The 21,417-nt window shown below is 36.4% G+C and overlaps 1 protein-coding gene across 1 annotated transcript in view; it reads left to right on the top strand.

The window, feature by feature from the left end:
* Nucleotides 1–21,417, top strand: part of LOC145673364 (uncharacterized) — a 779,808-nt gene that overhangs the window by 342,675 nt on the left and 415,716 nt on the right. The window contains exons 10-11 of the mRNA XM_081743004.1: nucleotides 1,681–1,933; nucleotides 4,161–4,327. Coding sequence (XP_081599130.1) covers nucleotides 1,681–1,933; nucleotides 4,161–4,327 — 420 coding nt within the window. The remainder of the gene's footprint in view (nucleotides 1–1,680; nucleotides 1,934–4,160; nucleotides 4,328–21,417) is intronic.

Genomic DNA, 21,417 nt, shown 5'->3' with positions numbered 1-21,417 from the left:
TCTTCGTTTATATCGGTGTTGTATATAAAATATTACACTAGTGCTTAAACCAGGGATGCAAATAAACAACAGAATTTTACTAGCCCAAGAAAAAGCTACTAGCCCACACCTCACAATAGAAATAATTTACTTTGATATTTTAATTGTAATATTAAAAACTCGCCCGTACTGATAAACCACTCGCCCCGGGCGAGTGAGCGAGTGGTTATTTGCATCCCTGCTTCGTTTATCAAAAGAATCATTTAAATGTAACATAACGATTTACATTAAGAAGTAAACGTTAAGTGCAACATAACTCTGTACATTGAGCAGAAAAGGTTAAATACAAGATAACGCTGTACATTAAGGAGAAAAGGTTACCGAACTACTATTGTGGATGAAAAGTTCTTTAACATTGAAGATACTAAAGACTCTGCTATTACACAGCTGTTCCTGAAAACTGCAATATGAAGAACGGCGCGGCGCACTGTCTAAACAATGTTTATACCATATACTCATTGCATGCTTATAAAGAAACGATCGGAGTTTCTGGACTGTACAACACATATAACGTTGACAAAGCCTCTACATGCTGTAATTAGAGTCTTTATATATCAAGGTATAGCATCAAAGAAGCGTTGAGTGTTTTTCTGAAAAAATGCCTGCTACGCTGCTTATGTTCGAATTTCAAGACAATTTTTGGCGAACAATATGCCGCAGGACATTATTTCACGCAAGTTTCATAAGCTACATATCAAGAAAACGTGGAGGCCAGAGAAGCAGTAACGCTACGTAGAGATACAGATTCCGAGATACATCTAACCGAACATTGCCATGTAGAAATATGGCGTCCGCACTTGTCATGACAAGGAGTATGACTTTGGTCTATTGTGCATCCCTAATATAGTAGTTACTAGTGAGCCCGCTCTTAATGTTCAACAGCTCTGCTCTTATGTACTTAATGGTGCTCTAAAGTACCACAGCTGCCGTTTGGGCGCTTTGACGTCCCATAATGCAGAGTTAAAGATTGTATTCACAATGTTAGCATGTAACAGGTATGAAACCAAACTTGTTTTATAGTTTGATACAAAACTAACCCGAATATATGATCATCTATACGACTCAGCATGTCATGAACATTTGTGAGAAATTTGATCATGAGAAATTTGTGGTTTGTTTTAATGAAAGCTGAGCAAAGGAATGCGTGTAAGTAGACCAGCGTTAAGCAGAAGCGGTCGAACCGTTAATGGCGACAGCCTGAAAATCGTTTTATAACACTGTAAAACAATCGCTGTCGATTCAGCATGCCTTATACGCTCATCAATGTTGTGGTATGACGAACAGCCTTCATCTAGGCCTGACAGGCAGCCTCATTCTGACGCAGTGGTCAATTTACGATGACCTTTTAATGTCAACAAAGCAAAGTAGGTCCTGCTTACAGTTTTCTATTCTGTTATCCAGGTTGCACTACCTTAGTACAGCGCAATCACCTTCTGGCTGAATTGTTTCAAGCAGAAAACCGAGGGCACGGTTGGAGCCACACATGCGCCTTGCCACTGGACTTGTAATCGTTCGCACATCATATGTTGCTGTACAAATGAGTTCGTATGAATTCCAATAAGTTGTACTTGATGTTGCAATTTTTAGTCAACAGACAATATCTGATTTCTGTGCATATAACGAAATGATTTTCTCTTTCAGGAGCGTGCTTTGCTGAAAGATTCCATTTGTCTTTCGTTTTCCTTTCCTTATATTCTACAGCCTGATTCAAGTTTACTTCAAATTTGGGATATCATGATAATAGTTCTAACGCTGATGTTTGCTTGGGGATACCCTTTCTTGATAACGTTCGCTAAGGACAAAACATACTCACAAACTCTCTTTCACATAGTAAACGTAGCGTTTTGGATTGATTTAATTATCTCGATGATAACTGCAGTCAAAACTAAACATGGTAAGAATACTTTTTGAATTTGTCATAGTTAGTAAGAGGTGAAAGAAAAAATAGATATTTTATAATTCTTGTGAGGGGTATTGCTTCTAATTAGCTCCTGATTGCATAATGTCTCATATCTGAATTCGATTTAAGGTCTTGTGACTCTACTAGTTTCTAATATAAGATATTTTCCTGTGGTATCTCTTTCTCTTAGTGGTTATAACTATTTTAGCACAACCCTTCGAGCTCTTATGTCAAGGATGAACCAATCATGTAAATTTCTCCATCGACTCCTGTATGTGGACGCTCCCAATGCTGTAATTTATCATCGTCCACACCCAGTGTCCAGTTTCCGAAGACTTGTTTTCACTCTCCGTGTAGTTCTTTTGTTAACGCAACAACTAGCAACAGCGTCTGCAATGTATTCGAAACGTTGGCGCTCTTTTCTTCCCAGTCGTGAGAAAATCTATAGCGCTTCCTTCACGTCTATTTTTGCTGTTGGAGGATGAAAAGCATTTGATGGGAGCTTTTAGCCCTAACACTTAAGTTAATATAATAGAACAATTTCAATGAGGGAAATGGTTAGAAAGTTTGGAAAATGAATCAGTAGTAGAAAGGATGCAGATGAAAAAGTGAAATAAAACATGGTATAAAAATTGATCGTAGTGGTAATAAACTGTCAGCAATTAGTTACTGTAAGTGATATTTAGCGAGTAATTCTTATATCCCCAAATTTTTCTAGTGTTTCAAAGCTAGATTTACAACTAGATCTAAAGAATAGGGCATATAATGAGTTAACGTAGAAATTTTAGTTTTCTAGTGAGAAGTTTTTCCGAAAAAAGAAGTTAAGGATTATTTCGGTTGAATGAAAATTGAATTCAAAAGCTTAAACTTACTGTGAAACACCATAGCAAGTAATCGATCTATGAATGTAACTGTCACAATATCAAATTTTATATAATGAAATAATTATGCTTAGGTTACAAATTGCTAATTAACTCTATGGCTTACTGAACCAGGAAGTTCATTGTCGCTTTCGCGAAAGCTCTCCATTAACTTCTGTCATCAGTCAATTAGATCCAGTTTCTACTTTGTATCTATATTTCTCCGTGATTCATCCTAATATTGTCCTTCCATCTGTACCTAGGTCTTTCTCATAGTCGTTTTGCAATTGAATTTCCAGTTAAAACTTTGAAAGCGTTCCTACTTTCTTCCATTCTGGCTACATGACCTGCCCACTTGAGTCTCCTAGACTTGATGACCCTAAGAATGTTATACATAACATAGGGCCATAACAATTTATGACCCTAACAAAGTGGTATAGATTATGTAGTTCCTTGCGAAGAAATTTCCTCCATTCTCTATTCCCGTTCCTCTTAAGTCCGAATATTCGTCTCAGGATCTTGTTCTCAAATATTTTCAGTCTACGTTTTTTTCTCACAGTAAGCAATCATGTTTCTCAACCATACAGAACAACAAACATGATGATCGTTTTATATATTTTAAGCTTCAAATTCCTCGACAGAATTCGGGCCAACAACAGATTTTGAACTGAATAATACCACGAATTCCTTGCTTTTGGCGACATTTTTTCGTGAGTGGTTTTTGGCCTCTTAATATTGATCCTAGATGTTTGAAAGTATCCACTTTGTCGAAAGTATTATTTAATATTTTAAGTCATCTATAATTAGGAGTATTACTATCTCGGCGAACTACCTTGTATCTAGTTTTCTCTACCTTTACTTCATGCTTAGATTATAACTTTTATTATACGCTTTACAGTGTACTTCACAATTCAACCGTGCCAAATATTCAAAAGTAACGGATCGAATGTAATGTTTTTTAATTTCTTCTTTCCATTGTAGACTGCAAAACGACGTGTCATTTCATTTTCGGCAGAAATACTAGACAATTTATGGTTAGGGTATTATAAGCACTAGATCTGGACATGCTTCATCCTGGACACAAACTATTACTTTTATTAGTTATCTACTAAGTAATGCAGTCTGAGCTTGAGGGTAACATATCCCTGAAAACTCATCCTTACCTATCACTAGCGCGGATGTTCTGTAGAATTTTGTTGATCGTGCTTTACGTAATGATTCCTACGAATAAGATAATACACCTAGAGACGTATTTTATATGCTAGTATTCTGTTAATGAATCGCATGTTTGAACCTCATTAGTATAAAAGTACAATAGAGAGACTTCTATACTTCAATATTGGTTTAACTTTCTTTTGTAGAACTTATTGCTGATATCCGTAGCATTTTGAAAGTAAGACTATCTGAATATGAATTTGTTTTGGACATACTTTGTGTACTACCAATTGAAGCTGTATTGTATGCCGTACATTTGGATGCGCCATGGTATTCAGTTTTGAGATTAAACAGAATACTTAAAGTTTATAAGGTAAGTATTCAAACATACGAAACGTGTTTCCAATCTAGTAAGATGAAAACAAGATCTAACATTAGAATAAAATAATAAATGCAATGATTTTTCATAATTTTTTTTTTGCATATTGTATCGTGGCGGACATAAATCATTGATCAGGTAATTGCGACTGCTTTGAAACAAATACAGAATATGAGAATTCAATCTGTCATATCTCTAGTTTGGTGTGAAGAAGAAACAAACTTCTAAACCAAAGGTTTAAGAACAACTCAAGTTAAAAATATAAACTGTGTTTGTGTGTTTAACGTCCCGTTCAGCAGCGAGGCTATATGAACTATGCCGAAGATAATTGACTTATATCATGATAAAAGAAATACGAAAGACGTTTTGAAATGAAGAAAAGTAACATACAACTTTGCAAGCGGAGGTAAAGAAACCTAACGTAACCACACTAAAGACGTCTCATTTACCGCATGATGATCGTGGTTCGAGTTTACCGTGAGCAGTGGTGTAGTGAACATCGCTGTGGTGTGCCTCGGATCTTAACGAGCTTTCTACGTTCGTTTGACGTTGTTTGAGTAATTAGTTTGCTGTACTTCAGTTGTGTGTTCTCAGTAGCAGGAAATACAGTGTACCAGTGTAAACTAACAGTACATACCAGTGACAAGCAGTTTGTTGAATATAGTTCCTCGTGTTGTTTTTCAGCCATGAATAACCTACGGAAAATACTGTGCGGCTTGCATTTGACAAGACGATAAGGAATATCAGGCCTTCGGTCGCGCTCATCCCGACTTCGTTAATTAGCGAGTTACAGTTATCAATACACGATCTTGAAGCTATTCAACTTCACAATGATGATTATAGCCTATATTTAAAATTTAAATCGCAAGAGAGTGTCACATTTTTACGGCTACACCCGCAATCACTGGATTTTCGACATGAAAATGGAACAGTAAGTCAGGTCAAAATTTCAAATGCTAGTATACAGTACACTCGTGTACGCATTTTGGATCTCCCGATGGAAATTAGTAACAACGAACCCAGTGCTGTGCTTTGCCCCTTTGGAAAGATCATGTCCATAAATGAAAAAATGGGGTCGAATACCCTCCCTTTTCCTTTTTACAATGGCAATCGTATTGTTCAAATGTGTTTAAGGAAACATATTCCCTCAAAAATTGTCGTACGGGGTGGTGCTACTGTGTTGTATCAAGGTCACCCACCCACGTGCTTAATTTACCTGTCTCTTACACACGTCGCAAGTTCCTGCCTTCACAAAACGAAGGCTCAGATGTCTTCAGTTCCCGTTACTGGATTTAAGATGACTGACCTTTCTACTGAATTATTTTCATTTTATTATTTTCATTTTTCATTTTTCTTAACTTCATGAATTTTTTCTTATTTTCATTTTTCTTAACTTCAGTATGCTAATTTGCATTTTAATAGGACGTAATATTTAGGTCTTAAATGTTTAGTAGTAATAGTATAGAAAGTATTCTACTGTATGTTTTAAGGAAAATAACTGTAGTAAAAATAAGTGAATATCACTCAACAGTAATGCATGTAATAAACTAATTTTTAGGATATACAGAGGTAATTATAAAAGCTTTGCTACAAAAATACCTACACAGACCATAATTCAATGAGCTCTGAAATACAAACTAACAAGATAGCCTATAAGATTCAGTCTACAGAGCAATTGTTACTTAGAGAATGGAAATACACTGTTTCGAGAATCGAGACGATAATTTGAGTTAGTCTTGCCCCGTATCGAATGTATAACGTTAATTCTCATGTTATTTTGTTTGTTTTAGAAATGAAATAGGAAATTCCTCTTCTCGTGGGCAACATTCAAGAAAACCGAAATATTCTTGCGAAATGTCACGTTTCTGCTTGTAATGGTATGACCTGAGCGATAATTAGCTCCTAGCTTTTAATTTTCTACGAGAAAATAATAATTGAATCGGTCATTGCAGAAAGGGCGCATCTTACAAGACCATAATTTCGAGAGAAGGGCCAAAAAAAAAAAAGTTTAGTTCGTGCGTGTATGCTGTTACCAAAATGGCAAGGCACGTGGTTTGATAGTGAAGGTAAGCTATTATTTTGTGTGAAAAAATAATTCTCGATTGTTGTTCATGTTTCTAATAGATAAGCTTGAAATTTTCCACATGTGCCCTTTCTGCACTGACTGAACTGAGAATGAAAAAACAAACTATTATTAGTTAGTAACCTACAAATATTATATGATCTACGAAGAGTATGAGCAACATACTGTTGCACGAATTGCTTTGAGAAATAAATAAAGACTAACTTAATGCAACCTAAGGCAAGAAAGAAGGTATTCTAAAAATCTTTAACGTAGAATCGCCTTTAAAGATTACTCTCCAATACAATGACCAATCTAAGTTATTGTAAGACTAACAAAACTGTAGGTTATTATTAATAATAACGCGCGTTTTTTTGTTTCACATGGGTTTATTACTCACATAATTTGCAGTAAAAAACATTCCAAGTGGATTGAGTAAATACGATAATAAAACCACATGAAGAAAGTCAAAGGAACATACTCGAAAAACACAACGAATGAAATAAACAAAACTCGTTTGATTCATAATATTATTTTGGGTATCAGTCTGTTTCTTCATTCAGCTTCATCTCCACTGTCGTCATTCATGCGTTACTGTACACCTTCATGATTCTCGGCCACTGCTGCAATCTATGGAATATATCCGATTTTGGAGGTAGATATCCTGGGAATCTTTGATTTCTAATGAAAGGAAATATGCAAGTATACTGCATCACTCAGTTTTGGTAATTTTTGAACAACACATTAATCTACATTGTCAATCATCACTTGTTCTTACAGTTGGAATATACTTGCCAGAATATTATGTATGTTCCAGTCCTTTTACCTTGTTTCATGGCATTTCTCTAGTACTTCTCAGTATTCTAAATTCCTTTTCGTTTCTTGGTCTGCAGAGATTCATCATTGCTTCTTCCAGACATGGCAAAGTAAGCACTACTAGTCATAACACAAGATGAACATGTTCAACAGAGCGGCAACATCCACAACGAACGAACGATATAACTATTACGATGTACTGTTTCGTACTAGGCATCTAATCACATACTCATTTTAGCGGGAAAAGTGTAATAAATTACTGTCTACAGCGCGTTCATCATAAGAGTTTCCTTCAGTAGTAGTATGTGTTAGAAACTGGGTTCACTGCAAAAAGGGCACATGTGCTACACATTTGCCCCTGTTCCACTGAACCCAGTTTTTACTATTCAAAATAACTACATTCAGAAGGCGATACCTGAGATCTCTTTTTGACAAATAATGAGTATACCTATGTAGATAATGAATCTAGTGTTAAAACAATTTCCGCCAAAATGTTACATGTGCGCTTTCTACAATGACCACTTCAATTATTATTAGTTTATTATTATTCCTGAACATTTGATAGTTCAAGTATTGAAACATTTGAGTATTAAATATCTAAAGATAATAAAACGTGTGTCATCGCCTCCAAAAATTCTAAAGTAAGTAAGAAAAAATACCACCCAGACGGAGATTTGCTCCAAGAAACCGCATATTACTGGTCGAGCGCCTTGACCACTAAACCACGATCACTACGCTTACGATTCGTCTTTAGTGTGATTATGTTAGCTTTCTTTGCCTCCGTTTGGAAAGTTATATGTTACTTTTCTTCATTTCAAAACGTCTTTCGCATTTCTTTCGTCATGATATAAGTCAATTATCTTCGGCATAGTTCATATAGCCTCGCTGCTGAACGGGACGTTAAACACACAAACACAGTTTATATTAAGAACTTGAGTTTTTCTTAAACTTTTGATTTAGAGGTTTGTTTCTTCTCCACACCAAACTACAGATGTGGCAGATTTAATTATCATATTCTGCATTTGTTTCAAAGCAATCGCCATTACCTGATCAATGATTAATGTCCGCCCCGATACAATTAGTCTTAAATTTAATTAAACTAGTGTCACAGACAAAAAAAATCTACAATAAGTTAAAAAATATGGAAATAAATCGAACGTTTATCATAACAGAATTAAATACGACTCTTTTTTAGACATATGATCGACTCGGAAGATAGCAATGGTAAGCGCCCTTTGCCGTAAAATTGAGTTATTAGATGATATGAATTGGGATCGGAGCACAGAATACTAATGTACGTAGTTTAATTTCCTAACTGTACCTGCATATGTGAGGAGAAGCTTGTTTGGTATGTGCCATTGCATTGCATTACTTAGATAAGTTGAACTTTGTTTTTCAATTTACTCGGACATACCATTGTCTTCCCCCAAGATTCTCATATATTGAACAATAACAAAGAAGATAGTCAATTGACCAAAATATACTGTTTACTTAGGACTATGGATGAACAATAGGAAACTCTGACTTTAATGAATTTATTGTAGCATTACATATGTAACATAAAACGTAAACTCTCCAAGTACAGTTTCATAGTACTGAAGAACTCACCATTCACAAATTGGCCACTAACGGCTGTGCGCAAAATGGCGGCATCAACAACAGAGAAAGCTTAGTGTGTGCTCGAATACGCTTAGCACTTCATCGGTAACCACTGTTCAGAGACAATTGCAGTCCCGTAACTACAATACTAAGGCAGAGAAAGCTGATACATAATTATTTGACATATGGAACCCGGAGGTTTAATGTCGCGTTCTCAAAATCTTTCCAATGACTTCTATAATTAGCCAACTGGATCCAATTTCTACTTTATATTCCTACATCTGCGAGATTCATCTTAATATTGTCTTCCCATTTGCGCCTAGGTCTTCCTAGTGGTGGTTTTCCGATTGGATTTCCAATTAAATTCAGTTGAAAGCCTTCTTACTTTATCCATTCTTTCTACATAACCTGTCTACCTATGTCTCCTAGATTCGATGATCCTAACAAAGTTCGGTGAACGTTATAAATCATGTAGTTTCTCGTTATGAAGTTTCCAGTATTCCCTATTCCCGTTCCTCTTGTGTCCGAATATTTGTCTCAGGATCTTGTTCTCAAATACTTTCAGTCTACGTTCTCTCTTCAGAGTAAGCGACCATGTTTCGCAACTATACAGAACAGCAGGCACGATTATCGTTTTAAATCTTTTAAGCTTTAAATTCCTCGACAGAATTCGGGACAAAAACAGATTTTGAAATGAATAGTAACACTAATTTCCTGCTTTTAGTCGACATTTAATTAATACGAGCTTTTTTCGAGAGGGTTCAATTTTTGAGAGGGGACAGTCATATTTTGTAAGTATGTAAATGCTATTTTTACGAAATAGGATTTTCCCTAATGTGCTACATACAAACAGAAGCATTTGAAAGAACAGGTGATCGCTTCATTTCGCACATCATTTGCAATTAGCATACTGACATTAAGCACCCATGTCATAACAATTTCTGAAAGTTAATTGATGTTTGTGTACGTGTTGAATACGTAATTAGCTAACGTGAGATAAGTAGTATCAGAGTGCAGTATGAAATAATCATTGTTGCGCGCAGAGCATATGGCCATTTTCATTACAGAACGTGTAGGATGGTGTGACATGTTCCTTGTGAATAATAATGACGTTCTCAATAGCACAGCGTTGTGTTTATAGTCGAACTGTACTTCTGAAGCAACTTACGTTAAGGATGCCCAGAAAGTTCCGGTTCTTGGAGATCCGGTTTTCATAACCTGTTCTGGAACCGGTTTCTCACTGGATGCAAAACACGGTACAGAACCGGATCTTAGGAACCGGTTCCAGGTCTGGATCCGAAAATCCGATTCCAGACCTGGATCTGAGAACCCGGTTCGGTAACCGGATCTTCTAGAACAGGATCCGTTCAGAGCCGAAAATCGGTTCCACAAGATCTGTTTCCGGCCATCCCTACCTACGACAACACTAAAGAACAATTTCGTGATATATTTCCGGATCTACATGTACACCCAGTAACAAAACTATCTCCCCACTGAGTGGTCTAATTCCAATACTTGGGGTCTTTTGCAGTTGTGAGAACACCTAGACAGATGCAACCTAACTTACACGTAACTTTTATCGGCACTGACAGCAGTTGGTAGCACTGAGTCAAGTCTGTATGAAAGTAAAATTGTGAGTAGATGACGCACGAAACATTTCTCCATTCTGAGATCAATTTCTCTGGTTCAGAGCGTGTTATCCAATGAACATCATATGTTAATCTCAATATTGCTGTATATGTAAAGTATTTTTTCATTATATACTGTATATTCAAAGAAATAAAAACACTGATCACATATGAATCAGAAAATGCTTGAAAGTAGTTGAAAATACCAAATCTAAACCAACTTCTGGAAATAAGTTTGTAAATGATTGCCTCTATTGAGAGACCTCCAATTCTCCTCAGTCCAACATCTTTTTCTTTCTGGAGGAGAGAAGATCTTGCTTGTCACACTGACAAGTAAACCTTACGTTTGGGTGAATCGAGTTGCTGACTGAGACACATATGAGAAAGTAGTACTAAATGTGGTCAGTATTTCAGTGAAGTTGTAGGTGCGAAGCTCCAGGGGTTTAGGAGATACAGCTACCAGAACATCACATGGAAGTACAGAATAGTCTTCATACAGTTGGAGGTAAAAGCTCTGTAAGACCTCTTGTAACGACAAAAGGTGAATAACAAATATATGGGTACATATTAGGACTAGGGGGAAGTCATATAGTAAGGGTATACCTGACGGTGACCATTTTGAAATCCGCCATTTTGAATTAAGGTTAAGTTTTTAAAATAGGAATAGGGTCATGTGATACATGATTTAAGGCGCAAATTTAATCAGAAGAAGAATTGTGACGTTAATTTTGATTTATGCGCAATTGGTAAAAAATTACAGGGAAATTAAATATTGTTGCAGCATATGTATTAGTCCTTTACCCCACCTTGTAAATTTTGTGTTAATGATAATAATTAAATAAAAATCAGGTGGATAAATATTAGGTCTATGGTAAGAGTTGCCTTGATGGCGGCCCTGTTCAAATCCGACATTTTGAATCAGACAAAAGTTTTAAATAGCGAGCGAGAAATAGATGTGAACCGGAAACAAGAAAAACAACGAAATGGCGTGCAAGTACAGCATCAAAACACTAACACTGCAACGCCACAATCGTATTTCTGATTAACTTCTAGCCCGAAGTCATCTATTGCATTATCTATTCCCATTTAATTTTGTGCTGGTTAATGATAAAGCAAAAATAGTTATACCGTTGGATTTATGGTAAAATTTGCTACTAATAAGGTGTCACTGTTATGCGTTTTGTTTAAAACTTTTGTCTGATTCAAAATGTCGGGTTTGAACATGGCCGCCATCAAGGCAACTCTTTCCATAGACCTATTATTTATTCACATGATTTTTATTTAATTATTATCATTAACACAAAATTTACAAGGTGGGGTAAAGGACTAATACATATGCTGCAACAATATTTAATTTCCCTGTAATTTTTTACCAATTGCGCATAAATCAAAATTAACGTCACAATTCTTCTTCTGATTAAATTTGCACCTTAAATCATGTATCACATGACCCTATTCCTATTTTAAAAACTTAACCTTAATTCAAAATGGCGGATTTCAAAATGGTCGCCGTCAGGTATACCCTTACTATATGACTTCCCCCTAGTCCTAATATGTACCCATATATTTGTTATTCACCTTTTGTCGTTACAAGAGGTCTTACAGAGCTTTTACCTCCAACTGTATGAAGACTATTCTGTACTTCCATGTGATGTTCTGGTAGCTGTATCTCCTAAACCCCTGGAGCTTCGCACCTACAACTTCACTGAAATACTGACCACATTTAGTACTACTTTCTCATATGTGTCTCAGTCAGCAACTCGATTCACCCAAACGTAAGGTTTACTTGTGAGTATGCATTGAAATTGAAACAGAAACACTTGAAAAAGGTTCAGCCTGGCCGGGTTTCGAACCCGGGTCCACCAAATTAAAGTTCAATGCGCTAACCACTCACCCACCGCGCCATTTACTCTTCCCCAAATTAATACCTAGTTAAAGTCTTTTCATGGAAAAATATAAACAAGATACTCAAATATAACAAAAACAAACAAATATAAACACAACATAAATAAAAATATAAACAAGAAAATATAAGCAACTTGTGTAAGTGTCTTAATGTTTTACTCGAGATTTCCTTGTTTAACTCAAAAAAAAAAAATATATAGACGTTCCTCAATGATGAAAATATCACGAAACGTTTTTCAAGTTAAGGCTACACCATCGGCAGAGCCATAAATTTTGGGTTGCAGGGAGCAATTGCCCCCCAGAAAAGCTCCCTGCCCTACGAAGGAGCCCATTTTGAGACAAAATTTTCTTACTCTATATACGATAGGAACATGAAATTAGAAATGAAGCATCAAATTGAGTCGCTACATTACATAAACAAAATAGCACACAAAAAGTGAACAGAACAAAAATGAGTCGTGAAACCATTTCAGCAAAAATGTTTACTATTAGGGACTCTAGAAATAATATTTATTCGTGTATCTTTGAGATTTGTCAATATTGTTCCCTTAATAATTTTGTCATGTATGGAATGGGCCCAGGGAGTAACTAACGGAAAAGCAGACCTTCCCGTGCGAGAGGGTCCACAGACTCCGGGAGCCCATAAAGATTAAGAGAAAGTTGGAAAGAGGTGGCCCAAGAATTAGAACAACTTTTTCTAGGGGGCCCAAATAAGGTTATTAATGCTTGCCACCCCAAAAAAATCTAAGTTAAAGCGCTGGTCATCGGTTGCAGGGATGGTCCCGATTTACATTACATTTCGTCTTTACCATACTTGTAATTTCCAAAGAAGAAAAGACGACAGAAATTATTTTCACATTCTTTAAATTGTATCAACAAGTGTAAAAATAGACAGTTCTATGTTTATGTTCCATACCTACTGGTTTATTTTCTTATGTTCATATGAGGAATTTGCGGCAAATTGAGATCACATGATCATGAGGCTGCTGATCATGAGGCGCAATACACTAGGGTTCGAATTCCTCTGAAGAGCAAGGTCGGAATTTTAAGTGTCCTCAGTATTTCTGTGTTCGTGTCCCTGTAGTGTATGGAATACGTCGAAAGGATATGAGGTGTCAGTGGCGAACAATACTAAGGTTGGGGTATTTGTTTAAAAAAATGTGAAAGCAGGAAATACCTATTGCAGCTACGTGGGTTCAAATCCCGTCGTGGCAATTATTAATTTTTCTGAATGGAAAGATAATGTTTACGTAACTGGTGTTGTAATTATTTCATTCATTCATTTATTATTATTATTATTATTATTATTATTATTATTATTATTATTATTATTATTATTATTATTATTATTATTATTATTATTACCACAGAAGGAAAGAAAAAGTAACATAGTCGAAGGTATTCATAGGAACAGAAAAGATATACAGTATGTCAGATGTTTCTTAGGTTTACACATGAACGAAATAATAGTATTACGTTTATGGATTTACAGATAGAATTATCATTTTATGACAACAAGAAATGGAATATAAATATTTGTTAGCTGATAACAGTAATGCATTTTGTTTCGCCATTCTTCTAGGTAGAAAGGTGAGGTGACATCTTAAATAGGATCATTCCCGTGACTAGCGTTGGAAGTTCGATCACTATTTGCAATTTGTGCACAGCTACAAACAATTCCTTGGAACTCATTTTTGGCCCATACTACAGCAGTAAGGACGTGTTTAGCGCTTTTGTATTTACCAATTATTGTTCAAACACGTTACTTTTGAGGCGGTTACGAATGAGTTGATACGGATGACGTAATTTTGTGTTGGCATTTCACCTATGAAGGAGGTTGTCTCACCTGTTAGACCTAGATAAATTGAATAGTTTTCATGTTAGTATACATCAGAAGTATCCGTTTTGTAGATTGTAAAAAATTACTGAATTTCCACAGTCGGAATCGAACTCGTGTTACCAACATTACGAAACTAACGCTTAAGCCACTACTCTAAGTCATCACTTTTCTGACAGAAGTAAAAAATGGTGCAGGAGTAAGTTTAGTAACTACACACTTTTACGAGTCCAGCGTAATAATGCTTAAACATTTTGATTTCAGTCATGATAAAATAGTAAAGTAATATGCAGAAAGAATAGACCAGAGAAGCCAACTTAAAAATGACAACTCATATGTTCGAGGCGCTGCCCTATGATCTCGCCTCGGGCCCTGATTTTTCACGGCACGGCATTGGACAGATACTTATATTGATTGGAATCTGGTGTTTCATGGCACTGGATTATTCTATTAAAGTTAACCAATTTAATGAAACTTCCTCAGTACCTTGTTTCCTATTTTGCGCGTTTTAATCACTTTTACAATTTTCCGACTAACTCTTTAACCCTGCAACAGGCGCGCGGATTTTTGTGACATGGATAGTCGCGCGGGCTACCACTGTAGCCCATTTGTTTTATATTTTATTATATTGGCTAGTTTGTTAATATTTTTATCTTTCTTGTAGAGAAATGTACTTATACACTGTTTTAAGGGTATTATACCCAATTTGAGTAATATTTTTATTTTGAAAGCTATGTGTATACAAAGAAGATCAACGCCATTCATTTTTCAAAAGTAATACACGAATAGGACTGTAAAAGTTATTTGTATTTAGCAATAAATGCACTAATCTGGTGCATTTCCAACTTTACTTCATCGTAAACATATATGTCGAACTTGTTTAAAAATACGCATTATTTTACAAAAATTTTACAAAGCTTACAGATAAACGTATTATCGACAAAACATACATCTTTTCAGTGAAATATGTTTTAAAGATTTCTTGCTCTCAAAAGTTTAATTACGATTTTGCATAATTATACATATGTTATTTACTTTCATATATTTTTTTTTCTGTTTTCCTATTCTAGTTCCTCGAAGCATGTTCTGCACACAAGTGATTGAGTGGTTAATGCACACTTTCCTTCAAGCATTGAGCACTCATCAAAAGTATCAAAATGCCAAGAAGGGCACATATTTCAGTCTCGACTGTAAGCTTTGCATCACGGTCATGTACAAATCTCTTTCTGACACTGTCAATGCAAATATTGCTACAATCAACTATAAGTCTGAAAATGTTTGCATCGAAAAACAATTCTAGACATTCAACTTAGAACAATGCGGACATGGTCTCACCTTTAGGTCCAGGAAAACGAAGCAAATTATTATGAGCACGAGTACAAATATTACGAGAAGGAGTTTTTATTATTCATCTGAAATTGTCTTTTGCGACATAATAATTTCTTTACAACTGTCTTTACAACCACGATTATCAACAGGTATCAGTGATTCCTGCCACCCGGAATTCTCAGTAACATCTGAATTTTCGCTGCTTCTGTATCCGAAAAATGCAGATCTTCCGTTTTAAAATATTCTTCACCATTACTATCACAATCTGGAAAACATAGCTAATCCGAACTGGCATTTTGCCAACTCATTGACCATCTGATCAACACTCAAAGTATTATGAAAAGACTTTCGATGTTTTGGAACATTTAAGACACCAATAGTCGCGCGGGCTACAGATGTAGCCCATGAAACTTTCAAGCAGAATAACAATGAGCTCGTTTCGATTTTACGTTCGACCAGACATTAAACACGCAGAATGATAGTTGATAGAAAGGTACACAGACACCCTTTGTGTTCGCACCTGAAACTACTTTGCGGCAAGGAAAACTAAAACGCGTATTGCAGGGTTAAGAACAGGATAAAAACACAGAAACATTGAGGAGAGTAAAAATCACAAACACTATTCGCACGTTCTTCCCTTGCCTGAAGTAAAACAATAAAATATGGTGAACATGCAATTTTTGGTCTTCCATTTTCTATGTGGTGTCAAATTCAGAGTTGAAGTGTGTCAGTGGGTCAAATGGATCGAGTTTTCTGATTGAGTGAGTGGGTCGTGGGTCGATAACATGTGACCCACAGCGACCCACCACTCACTATGACCCAGTATGACCCACCGACCTATTCTGCTCACTATTCCCGGCGGGAGCTCATGTGGTTCGGATTCCACGTTAATCAGTAGGTCCACGTCTCATATAGCCTCGCTGCTGAACGGTTCGTTAAACTCAAAATCAACTCAACTCAACCCATTCTGTTCACTACATTGCAGTCAGCAGCTTCTGAACAGCATATTTTTCACCCTCGACCTTAGCCACAGAAACTAAAAACACGTTTCTGATTTGTTGCAGCTTGCGATTGTCAAAACCTTCTGGTGTATGTATTGTGTATTATATTGGTAATAAAAGAACATTGTCACTTCGTTGGAATTGAAGAGGAAGAAAATTGAAGAAGCAGTTGAGGTTAAATTTATATCTTGGCGGTTAAGGTTTAACAAAACAAGCCCTGCGGTGCTGGTAATCCTCTTCTCCTCCTCCTCCTACTACTACTACCACTTATACTGTGGATTTGTATAGCGAAACTGCACACGTAACGTAATCATTTTTAGTATTATTTTCATCTTATTTTATTGAAAAAAGTTTTGAAAATTTTAAAAATAAAATATAAAAATAAAAACTCTTTTGACCGGGTTTGAACCCACATCAAAACCAATTTTGATTACTAGCACATTGCGCTAGTGCTTTCGGTCACGAAGATTGCCAGTAACAGACACTTCATTTTTGCTATATTTCTGGTACGGGGCGAGAAACGGATAAATCCAAGTTACCAGAACCGCGTATTTAGCTCCTATGAGTAGGGTCAAGCGTGATTTAAAAATATGCTTCTGAACACTGGTCAATTAGTCTACGTTTTACTTTCAAGGCCTCCATTTCATTTTTTCATTTGTTTCTGTTTACTTACCTGAGATGAGTACCTCTAAGTGAAGAAAATTTGTAAACTTGAAAACGTAAGTGAAAACTTGAGGCATTTTTGGATATTGATATTTGTAATTGTAGGCAAACAAAATGGACTTAGGTACAGTATATAGTTCTGCCTTAATCCAAACTTGGATGTTATCATATTGCGTTCATTATAATAATATCCTAAGGGATAGTGGGGATGCGAATATTTGCGAAAAAAAATTGAGTATCTCACAAACCCTTAAACTTACTTAGCTGAAATTCAATATATTAACTCTTTATTGAAAATGAACAGAACGTCTCCTAGCATTTTTTAACATTCTCCTTTATGGGGAGGGGTGCACTTTCTACGTATGGTAAATAGATAGTGGGTTAGTTTGTAAAAATAATCGAAAACGATCCGCCGAGTTCGATTCCCAGCATGAACTCATGTGGTTGGATTTACGTTAATCCGTACTTCATACCGCAAGCGTCGGTGGACCACCGGTAGGCAACTAGCGACATCTCGCCAAAAATTGGCGGCCGCCCGGCGACGATCCGCGGTGGCCAATCTTCCGTTTTGAAAATTATACCACCAGCAGCTCACCAGTGGCTGATTTGCGTCAAAACGTCAATGAACCACTAAATTACTCTCCCAAAATATGTTAAATTGCCCATATGTGTAATTTTTTTCACATTAAGGTGAGTCTAAAAACACTAAAAAGTACCAAAAAATACCACGGAGAGGGCTAGAACCACCAATCTTATGATCACTTGGCGGGTGTTCTTCCGACTTCGCCACGGAGGACATGAAGGGAACGTCACTTGGAAAGGAAAAAATCGTTGAGATCTTTTTAATTTGGTCAATCAGAGTGCTCCTTTAACCGTGAATATGAGACGATAACTGTTTGGAATAAGATAAAATGCGTTCGCCAAGTACTTTTATAACAAAATGACGCGTGTCTATTTACTTTATTTTATAGTTCTCCCATACTAACTTTGTAATGATCGACGACAGTTGCCAAATAAATTCATAAAATTATCGCACTTATCTCAAGGTTTTTCACTTCATCATGCTGAGGCAGACGTTATTCTTGACCCCAGGAGCTCACTGTAGGAACAATTTGTCAGGAAAAAATAATATATCATAATAACCGCATGAACATGACTGGTGATAGTTCGTGTTGGTCCCTTCGCGATTCTCCGCGACGAATCGAAGGAGCGCGGACCAAAATGAAGTCATCGCTGCTACGCAGTGGTAACTTCAACACGCAAATTCGAAATATCTTCAACTCGTGGGATACTAGCGGCAATCCTTGGACTCATCGGTATATTGACGATCGACGTTTACCCGCAAGTGGGCCACTAGGTGTTGGCGACATTTACGGCATGAAGTAGGTCCACTTCTCATACAGCTTCGCTCCTGAAAGAGACGTCAAACTCAAAATCAACTCAACAAAAAATACAATGCTTCGCATCATATATCGATATATACTTACCATGCGCTTTAAAATAATTGCTGAAGCTTGTTTATTATATAGAGCGCTTAGAGCACAGGGCAATCAACCCATAAAGTTGTGAGAAAAATAGACATAAATTTGTGATGTTAGCTTCTGTATGTTGGTCTACTTATCATGATTTGGGACTTTCAAATTCCATCCGTTTTTCCACTGAAAAGTATCGATAATTCAACAAGGAAATAATTAAACCATGATAATTTAATTGAAATTCATCGTAATTTTGCCCATGACAGATACTTTACCATTTTATATCGTAAAGGTCAGATTCATCGTTATTGTAACACAGCGGTGCTTGAACGGTTGACCGTAGAAATTCAAACTCTGATTAGTTAGAATTTCACAACCTGGTTTTATTACAGTCGATAGAGAAGAGGCCGTGGATCATGTGTCAGAGTCGATGACGATGTGTTTTGGTGGGTCAGTAGTTCATGGTGGGTGCTAGGTCAGAGTGTGTCACGGTGGGTGGTGGGTCAGTGGGTCGTGGGTAAAGTTTTCAATGACATACACCATCTCTGATCAAATCTGTAAAACCAAACTAAACAAAGAGCAATAATACACAAAACGCTCAAGATCTTAGCTATTCATGACATAACTATTGCATTATCCGAATAACTCTAGTATTTCCACAAATCATCATTTGTCATATTTTACCGAAATACGTCATGATTTTCATGACAACCTGATATTTTAAATGTTGTTAATACGCAAAGTTCATTGATTTCATCACTTATTCACTTACTCTCTTATGATCATCAAAACCTTCAGGGTATTTCCCGTAGATAAAGAAAGGTGAAATGTATCCAGGCTTGGTGTAGCGTGTAAGTAAAAAATGAAAATCAACAGGATATCCCCCCAAACCCACTAATGTGGAGTGTGTTGATTATTCAACAAAAAGACTTAAAATCCAATCAAAAAATCATAGCATATAAAATATGTAGCCCAGTATTTGCAATAATAATAATAATAATAATAATAATAATAATAATAATAATAATAATAATAATAATAATAATAATAATAATAATAACAATAACAATAAAGGAATAACAGAATTACAAAATCAATTAGGTAAACGATATCTTCCAATTAGGAAAAAATGATTGCCACGACGCATGGTCGTAACTTGAAACCCCCACAGCCCCCCAGGGAAGCTCCACGACGTTCGTGGGGGGCCCATTCTAAGACAAAATTGTCTTACTCAATATACGATACGAACATGAAATTATAAGTGAAACATTAAACAGGTTCACTACATTACAAAAACAGAACAACACACAAAAGGCAAATAAAACAAAAATGAGTGGTGTGCCCATTTCAGTAAAAAATCTCTACTATTAGGGTCCCTAGAAATAATATATATTCGTATATTATTGTCAGATTTGTCAATATTGTCTCCTTATTTGATGATTCCTGTATTGAACGTGTACAGTGGAATAACGACCACGCAAACCTCCGGGGACCCATAAAGACTAAGAGAAGGGTGGAAGAGGGGGCCCAAGAATTAGGAAAACGACTTTTTCTAGGGGGCGCAAATACGTGTATTAATGCTTGCTCCCTCCCCAGAAAAAAATCTAAGTTACGGCGCTGGCACAACGGGATTCGAACCCGTGTCTCTGCCATACAAGTTTCATAATTTGCCATTCTACCACAAATTCCTCATAACAATAAACTCGTAGTTACGGAAGATAAAAATTGAACTTTCTTTTTCTACACGTGTTGATGCAATTCAAAGAATGCGAAAATAATGTCTGCCGCAGGCACGTAGCCAAGGGGTTTGTCCGGGGGTCCTTACCCCCCTTCGAGACCAGAAATTAAAAAAAAACATTAAGGAAAGATGAAACAAAAAGAAACCAGAAAAAGATGAGCCAATGTTAAAAATATAAAGCTACAGCATGCTTTTGGTTACTCTTTCTTATAAGGAGTTTTTGTGGGGGGAACAAGGGGGAGTCAAGTTAAAAATGGATATTATTGTAACGGAGCATTCTGAATTGCGTCTAGCTCCATGCTAATTCTGTGGACTACAAATCACGATCAGATCGAATCTCACGTAGAACTTAAGGAATACCAATAATCCCCAATAATATGAGCCTGGCAACATTGGTTCCAGTGACACTTGTTAAAGAAATTTTCAATTTTGCGGCAACAGTAATTCATTTCGCGACAGTATGTTTTCACTGCCGAAAGAGATCTCGTTGCTATCCTTAACGGTATTAAACGAAGACAAGAAAAAGAAGAAAAGACAAGAAGAACCGATTCGAAAGACCTCGGAAGACTATATCTTTTTTAATTTTTTATATCCTTTTACTCGGGATTTCTTCATAATTTGTTACTAAAATACTTACTAACATATCCACATTTTATTGTCCTAACAAACCAATATGGGTACGTTGTCAGTAAAGTAATTGAGATTGATCGAGCCTTTTGTGGGTAACCACAATATTTCATGTCACGCCCCCTCATTACAAAATCCTGGCTACACGAACCAAAATATTTTACCAGTAAAATAGTTTAGAATGACACAGCCCCTGGTGTGATAACCTCAATATTTCATCAGGCATCCCCGCTATTACGAAATCCTGGCTACGAGCCTGTCTGCCGGCTTGCATTTTCGCGGATTCCAAGAATTTCCGATATCCTCTGATCTTATTGGCCGGTACAGATAGGATATCAAGAGTCAGGTCCTATGTATAGCGGAAATTAAGGCCAATTGATGTAAACTTTCGTGGCCGAGCGTAC

The sequence above is a fragment of the Thermobia domestica genome, chromosome 16 (genome assembly GCF_964235325.1).
Source record: "Thermobia domestica chromosome 16, izTheDome1.hap1.1, whole genome shotgun sequence".
NCBI lineage: Eukaryota > Metazoa > Arthropoda > Insecta > Zygentoma > Lepismatidae > Thermobia > Thermobia domestica.
Note: the sequence above shows the minus strand (reverse complement) of the source record. Positions and strands in the feature narration are given on the sequence as shown.